The sequence below is a fragment of the Propithecus coquereli genome, unplaced genomic scaffold, assembly GCF_000956105.1.
Source record: "Propithecus coquereli isolate 6110/MARCELLA unplaced genomic scaffold, Pcoq_1.0 Scaffold81, whole genome shotgun sequence".
NCBI classification, from domain to species: domain Eukaryota; kingdom Metazoa; phylum Chordata; class Mammalia; order Primates; family Indriidae; genus Propithecus; species Propithecus coquereli.
In genome coordinates this window covers 7,528,077-7,536,438 of record NW_012154285.1, presented here as the reverse complement: position 1 = coordinate 7,536,438, position 8,362 = coordinate 7,528,077, and the positions used below count along the sequence as shown (strand labels likewise).

The following is an 8,362-nucleotide window of genomic DNA, read 5'->3' as shown; positions in this document are numbered from 1 at the left end:
TCAAATTACGTGCCCGGCCAGCCCACTGGTCACAAGAGCCTGAGAGCCACGTGGAGCAGACCAGGTCTGCAGTGTGAAGCAGAGCCGCCCCAGCCGCCCTACGGAGCCAGGAGGCTCAACGTTATTGGTTTAAGCCACCGGGTTTGGGGCTGTTTGTTACACAGCCCTGGTGCCCGATACTAGCTGATACACTTGAAGGATCACAGAGCTGGCAGGGGCGGGATTCGAGTTTGGGCAGGCTGGCTCCCACTCCTCTGAAGCAGCACTTCTCAGACTCTGATGTATGTCCTGGTCACCTGAAGCCCTTGTTGGGAGGTAGATTGGGAGGTCTGCTACAGGGTGGGTCCGAGATTGCCTCTCTCCCATGAGCAAACTCCTGTTTGCCCCCTCCCTCACTTAAAATGGTTCCCAGCAAACTTTTTCATCTTTGCCAATGAAAGTTGAAAAATTCCATCATGTTTTTTTTTTCTTTTCTTGAGACAGAGTCTCACTCTGTGGCTCAGGCTAGAGTGCTGTAGCATCAGCCTAGCTCACAGCAACCTCAAACTCTTGGGCTTAAGTGATCCTCCTGCCTCAGCCTCCCAAGTAGGTGGGACTACAGGCATGTGCCACCATACCCAGCTAACTTTTTTTTTTTTAGTAGCGATGGGGTCTCGCTCTTGCTCAGGCTGGTCTCGAACTCCTGAGCTCAAGTGATCCTCCTGCCTCGGCCTCCCAGAGTGCTAGGATTACAGGCATGAGCCACCGCGCCCAGCCCCCCATTCTCATCCCTGAGCTTATACATTTATCTCTTGCAACTTTTCAAAGAAACAGCTGGGCCTTATCTATCCACTTTACAAAGCTGGGGTTTTGCCTCTTGGTTGGTGGCTTTGGGATGTATCCCGGGTTACTAATTTGTTCATTCCCTCTTATTTTTGTTCACTTTCGCTGTCAACCCGATGCTGGTTTACTTCAAGCAGCCTCAAGGACAAGGTGCTGGTTAGTGGACGAGATCAGGGGAGAAGACAAAGGAAGGCTGGAGAGTGCGGCTCCCCGAGAACCAGGCTGGCACGGGCTCTGCCCCCGGGGGCATCTCCGATCTCCAACCACCAAATCCTAAACGTTTCCGGGCCGCGTGGGGAGCCTTGGTCCAAAATCAGACATAGCACAACTGAAAGAGGAAGGGTAATGGGGTCAGGGGGAACTCATCCTGACAATCCTAGGATCCCCAGTGGCAAAATCTGGGATTTCACCAGAAAGGAGGAGGGACCTCAACTCTGGGTGAACAGAGGAGTCAAATCCCCGACATCCACCCTCCAGAAACAATGTGACAGTCCCCCACAGACCAGAGATTCTGCTGGTCGGGGGCCAGGACACCCCAGATGTTCTTCTTTCACCTTACCCCTGAGTCCTAAAAAGGCCGTCTCTGAAGGCCTCAGTTTCCCTGCCTGTAAAATGGGGGCTCCAGTCCCCACTGAAGTTCCGTGACCCTTTCAGCTCCATCTGGAGGTGAAGAAACAGGCTCAGAGAGGTGAAGGGATTTGTCCAAGCTCACACAGCAGTGGGGCTGAGCCTGGGAGAACTTTCCATCCGGCACAGTCAGGGAAGCTCTCTCTCCACTTCCATGTTTACTGTAACCGGGAGCAACACAGGCCAGTGGGGGGCTCCTCAGGGCAAAGCCCCCTCCCCGTGCTGGGCCTCACCTGTGCCTCCTCCCCTGGCTAGCATCCAGCAGAGATTCGCCATGCCCTTCCAGCTCTGCCAAGCAGGCCCAAAGACAGGTGTGAGTCAGCAGAGAATGGGTCAGCAGATGCCAGAGTCCCGGCAGCTCCTGTGGCCAGCCACAAAGCTTCAGTTCTCTCCACAGATGCCAGCCCACTTTGTGGTCTCTTCTCCCTGGGAGCCTTCCCAGATCGGCCCCACCAAGCTCCTGTGTCTGTAGCAAATCTCTCCCCCAAATCTCCCATCTATCTGATACCCCCATGTCCCTCCAGAATGAGGGTGTCCTCAACCTTCTGTGTCTCCCCAGCACCTGTAGAAGTCAATGCATACCAGCAAAACGGATAGGGACAGCAATGGTGGCCATGCCTGCTGGAGGGGGCACTGGGATATGCCCAGGATGGGGTGGGGGGCACACAGGGTTCCCTAAGATCCCCCAGCACAGCCTGGATCCAGGGCCCTGGCCCTGCTCACTCTCGTCTCCCTTCTGCCGCTGTCTGTGTCTCCCACTGGGTGGGAACCCCCACCTTGCTCAGCTCCGTGTCCCTCAGGCCAAACACCAGGAGGATGAATAAACGAACCTGCACAAGCCCTTGTACAGCCCGAGGAAGGGCCCCACACCATCCCCCAACTAGAGCACATTCTCAAAATCTGGGCCACAGATGGGGAAGTGGGAGCCCAGACAGGCGGGGGAGTTAGGTGAGACTCACACATCGGAATGACAGCGTGGGTCCGCGCAGTAAGGAGAGTGATGATAACCGCCAAGCACGGAGCACTGGGCTCCATAGTATCTGGCCAAGGACTTCTCCCTGGACCAGGACGGAGAAGGGAAGGGAGGAGCAGAGCCCCAGCACGGGTACTATCTGGGACTGTGAATTCAGGGACCCTCTGCTTTCAGATTGGCCTGGAATCCAGGCTCAGTCCTGCACCCACGAGCCAGCCACAGCCCAGCAAGGGAGAGTTCGCCTCCTGGAGAGCGAGCCCCACCTCTCAGGCCAGGGGCAGGGGGCGTCCTCCGCAGGGGCGGGGAGAAAGGGGCTGGTCCCCCTGGGGATAGAAGTTACTGTACTACCCACCAGCCATGGACCTGACCCAGATGCAGGCACTGCGGCCTCGGTGGCGGGCAACTGATCTCTCGGGGGCAGAAGTACTGTCACCACCGGCTGAAGGCAAGGGACAGGCCCCCCACGAGGCGAGGGGTGCTGCATTAGCCCCCTCCCAGCCAGGGACCTGGTCCAGACGGCGGTGCTGCAGCCTCAAGGAGGGCAAGTGACCCCCGGGAGCCAGAGGCGCTCTCCCCTGCCCCGGCCGGCCCCGCGCGGAGTCGCCAACCCTCACCCGGTCTCGTGGATGGCGTTGGTGAGGTTGGCCCAGGCCACGGCGTCGGGGTGGCGGCCGTCCACCAGGCGCAGCTGGCCGGTCGCGGCGTCCAGGAGCACCGAGCGGCTGCGGGAGCCGGGCGGGACCTGCCCGTCCCACGCCCGGCCGCCCCCCGGGGCCGGGATCGCGCCCGCCAGGCCGCTCAGGAACAGCCCGACCAGCAGGGCCAGCACCAGGGCCAGCGCCAGCGCCCGCGTCAGCGCCCGGGCCAGGCGGCCGCCCGGGCTGCCGTACATCGGGGCCACCATGACCGCGCGGAGCGGCGCGCTGCAGCCGGGTCACGTGACGGCGCCGGCCGCGGGGCGGGGGCGGGGCCTGCGCCTACCCTTCCGGGGTGGGCGGGGCCCGGTGTGACACGTAAGAGGCGGGGCCCACCTTAAAGGGCCCCGGCGCCCCCTTCCAGCTACGCAGACCCAGTTTAACGCACTTCCCCACCACGCCCACTTTTCGCTTTGCAAATTTTCAAACCTCGAGAAAGGCTGCAAGAATAGTGGAATAAATACTCACATACCCCTCCATCGGTTGCTAATATTTTGTCACATTGACTTAATGTCTCCGTATATATAATTTTGCTGAACTATTTGAGAGTTTATTGAAGACATTGTGACATGTCAAGCCTAAATCCTGCAGCATGTGTTTCCTAACAGCAAAGACATTATCCTGCATAATGACGATACCATGATAACACTCGGAACAGTATTCCACACTATTTTTTACCATTTATTTCATGGGATTATCTAATGTAGGGTTTTTATTCCAGTTTTTCCTATTGTCACCAAGTGCGCTTTTTTTCTTTTTTTAATCCAGGATCCATACCTCACACCAAGCACAAGAATAAACTCCTAATTGATCAGAATCTCAGTGTAGAACGTGAAACTATGCAGTACTAAAGGAAACATGAGTGAATTCCTTCATAACTTGCGTGTGGGAAAAGGCTGTCTCACCATGACTCAAAACCCAGATGCAATAAAAGATTAATGCATTTGATCACATACTTTTTTAAACTTGTGAATGTCAAAACACTCCATAAGCAAAGTCATAAGACAACTGATAAACTGGGATAAAAAAATTATAACATATATCACAGAAAAAGGGCTGAAACCTCTAGTATATGAAGAATTCTTAAAATTTGAAGAGGAAAATATGAAAACCAGATAGAAAAAAATGGACCAAAAACAGGAACAGACAATTCATGGCACAGGCTGGTCTCCAACTCCTGGGCTCAAGCGATCCTCCTGCCTCAGCCTCCTAAAGTGCTGGGATTACAGGCGCAAGCCACCGCGCCCGGCCCACAAAGTAGCTGTCCAACAGTTTGAAGGTGCCGTCCCCCCACTCTCTGTACCCTGGGTGAGCTGGGCCAGGGGGCATTGCAGTCCTCCCCGTCCATTGGAAAGGAATCTCTCCCCTGGTATTGTTAAAAGACAAAATTGCAACAAATATAGTTTGAAGATCCCAACTGGCGTTACTGTGATTCTAGAATCCTGCAACACTTCATTCCATAAAATACAGTAAGTATTCCAATGAGTTGAGCAGAGATTTATAGTCAGAAAAGGGGCCGAATAAGGCAGAAACAGAACGAAAAGCCGATTGGTCATTTCAGATTTACTTTCCTTGCAAGGCAGGGGACAGGCTATAGAAGCTAACTGACTTGTTAACATCAGGTTACTCTTTGATGTAAGGACTAAAACAGAGGGAGCTGCATTATCACACCCACTGAAGATTGCAGCTGGCCCGTTTGGGAAATTGGGCCGGTTATCTTTCTCCTCTAATCTCCCTGAATGCCAGATGACAACTCAGTTTCAATTTGCTGACATGGAAAACCTCAAAGTGGGTAACTCTCCATTTTGATTTTTAGTCTGGTCTGTCAGAGGCTAGTGCAGGAGCTTGATCCAAAACAACGGACTCCTGTAATTTTTATTAAACAGTGTTAATACCAGTCGTCACTGCCATTTGTTAATCACTTACTGTGAACACTTTCTATCACAAGACCCCAATAGCCACCCAAGAAGTTCCCACTATGGCTATCCCCATTTTACAGATGGGAGAACTGAGGCTGGAGCAGGCAAAACGACTCGTCTAGGTCACACAACTAGGGTCAGAACAAGGTTTTGAACTCGGTTTCTCAGCACGACGGATACCGCCCATTGTGGCCACCAGGGGGCGCACTCCCCATGAATGCCTAATCACGTTCCCACTCCAACCCTCCTACCCTCAGGGTCCTTGGACAAAGTGACGTCATCATTCTGTGTCTCAGTTTAGTCATCATCGAAAGGGCCTAGATGGCAGGGCTGCCAGGAAGGATTAAGCCCCTTGCACGGCCCCTGAAACTCAGTGGTACTCAGTCGGTGTTATTCATCGGCGTCGATGATGCCTTCTAGGCAGCCTGCATTCGTCCAAGGCTGCTGACGGAGAGTTCTGGGTGACACTTCTCCTTGGCATTCGGCTCACATGCCCACTGTGGACTGATAAACCGCCAAGCGGAAGCAAGGGCCATCGGCATTTTCATCAGCCAGACAGGGTAGGGCAATGGGTAGCGGCGCCAAAGTTGATTGTACAGATCGGATCATTCTTGTCACACCCAACCGCATCACAGTCAAGGGGCCGGGGGCGGGTGGGGGAAGCACTGGGGACACACAGCACCTGCTGCAAGTATTACATTTTCCACAAGCCCAGCTGGGGAAAGCGCCTGTCGGTCGTAACCTGAAACCAGTTTTCTCTGCAGCTGCTGAAATACCCTCCGCAACTCAGGAGCAGTTTCACCGCCGCTGTCACTCACCCAGAAGGGCTTCCAGCTCCCCAGACCTTCGCTAGTGCTGCTGTGCTTTCCGGAAAAACAAAACATAACATTTCGCCTTGTTATAAAGCCTCCAACTCTGTCTTTGTTCTTCAAGCACACCTAAGACCCTCCAGTCTGCGTGGATGCCAACATGGCCCTTCTTGCCTCCCACGCAAAACATCGTCTCCACATCTTTATTTTGCCTTTGACGGGAGCATGCAGTTGGAGATTCAGACAGGCTTGGGTTCAAATCCCAGCTCCATCATTTGCTGGCTGTGTGACCTTAGGAAAGTGATTTCCCCACTCTGAGCCTGGAAGAAATGGAAGCCTCTCTTGCTCACAGCTGCAGACAAAGTGCGGATTCACACCTAGGGGTCTTGGCCTGTCCACCTGCCCCTGGTCCCCGTCCAAGGCTCCCCCCATTCCAGCCAGTTTTTGAGGTCCCCGCCATCCAAGGCCACCAGCCAGGCTGAAAATCACCCAAAGGCTGCTCAGCGTTAGGTAGGGTCCCACTGCTGTGACAGCATTGCCCCAGTGTGTGGCCTTTGACCCCGGGCTGGAGTGCAGTGGTGCAACCATAGTTCCTTGTAACCTCGAACTCCTGGCCTCAAGTGATCCTCCCACCCCAGCCTCCCACAGTGCTGGGATTACAGGTGTGGGCCACCGCACCCAGCCCATTTATTCAATTTTTATTAATACAAATACCAGGCACTGTGCTATGGGTTCTTTACATATGTAATCCCATGAATCCTCACCACAGCCCAATGAGTGCCCTATAGGTGCTGTTTTTGTCCCCACTTTTTAGGTGAGGAAACAGAGACTCAAAAAGGTGAAATGACGCATCCAAGGTCAAATAGCCAATAAGTAGCAGAGCTGGGATTTGAATCTGAATCTGGATGTCTTCTGAGGCTGCCCCTAAGGATGTCAAAATGGCCTTTCCCAGCCTGGGAAATAGGCCTTAACCCTAAGCACCCCTGCCACCCCCCCAGAGCAACGGCGACCCAGGGCTGTCCCAGGCCCCTCCATCTCCCTTCTCTGCTCCAGGGGCTCCCCGCCCCCCAGATCTTTCTAGGATTCTCTCGACAGACACTCATACTCCCCCTCCCTCCATCTCCTGCTCCACCCGGGTCCCGGGACACAGGGAGGTGGTGACCTGCCTGCCCAGCTGACCTAGGATGGTGACATCTAGACGTCACCCTGGCTACCAGGGTCAGGCCCCTTAGGCAAGGAGCACTTGGCTTCAAACTCAGCAGTTCTGGAGCTACTTCCCCAGGCAGCAGATGACCCGGGAGCAGCTGACCCCGAGCAGGCCTGGGTCTTCCCACACAGACGCTAGCTGTGGGCGCCCCAGCGCTCACTGCCTGGACGTGGCGACCAGCTGGGCCTGCGCGCTGCTGCGAGGTGCTCCCAGCCCGTGGGGGACACAGGCACGTAAGTGAGTGCCCACGTTGCAGTAATAATGGAATAACAGGGACAACCATGGCTTCTGCTGAGGGAGTGTTTACTCAGCACCAGACATGGGGTTTGGGGCTTTTCACAGTGTCCCGTTTCATCTCACAAGGACCCCATGAGGTAGGCGCTATTGTCATTCCCATTTTACAGGAAAGGAAACTGAGGCTCGGCGTCTGTTTATAGAAGATCCTACAGAAACTCGATGTTTTGAGACCCCAAACATATCATCACGCTCCTGATGACAAGATCACCAGCCCCAGAGGTGGGAATTCGAGGCCTGCTCGGAAGGTGAGGAGCCCCCTGGCGCTGTGGAGGGGGCTGGGGGAGGGTGGAAGATCACCCGGAGGCCTGACAACGTGAGTGGGAGTTTGTCACGTGGGAAGGGAGGGGGCGGCACGGGGCAGGGGGCTCAGAGGAGCGGAGGCCTGCGGCTGTGTGGAAGGGCCCCAGGTGGAGCAGGTGGGGGTGGGAGGTGACGTCAGAGAGGCGTGCCCGGGCTGGACAGCCAAGGGCCACCAGTGCCAGCCGGGCTCCGAGCTGGGCCTCAGCCCCGCAGGTGATGAGAAAGCAGGCCCGACTTGGAGAGGGAGGGACAGTGGGATCCCATGCGTGCTAATGACAGAGGAGTGGCCTGGGAGGGGACACTTACCCGGCTCCCTGGCCCCCAGCTCCAGTGCCCGTGTCTGCCTCCCCACTCCCTAGCCCCAGCAGAAGGAAAGGCGGGATGACAAGCACTTCCCCAGAAGGCTGGGCAACTGGGGAGAGGGGGGTTATATCCCATCACTACCTCCCCAGTCCTGTCTTGTTTTGCCATATTCTTCTGTCATGTTTTTGAGACAGGGTCTCACTCTGTCACCCAGGTAGGAACTCCTGGGCTCAAGGGATCCTCCTGCCTCAGCCTCCTCAGTAGCTAGGACTACAGGCATGTGCCACCATGTCCGGCTAATTTTTTAGAGATGGAGATGAGGAGGGGTAGGGGAGGGTCTTGCTCTGTTGCCCAGGCTGGTCTGGAACTCCTGGCCTCAAGCCTCAGCCTCCCAAACGGCTGCAATTACA

General features: G+C 55.4%; 1 protein-coding gene across 1 annotated transcript in view; it reads right to left on the bottom strand.

Annotated features, from left to right (window-relative positions):
• The window catches only part of PLBD2 (phospholipase B domain containing 2), an 18,151-nt gene extending 14,797 nt beyond the window's left edge, over positions 1-3,354 (bottom strand). The window contains exon 1 of the mRNA XM_012663513.1: positions 3,037-3,354. Within this exon, the coding sequence (XP_012518967.1) occupies positions 3,037-3,326 (290 nt within the window). The 5' untranslated portion in view covers positions 3,327-3,354. The remainder of the gene's footprint in view (positions 1-3,036) is intronic.
• Positions 3,355-8,362: the final 5,008 nt, after the last annotated feature.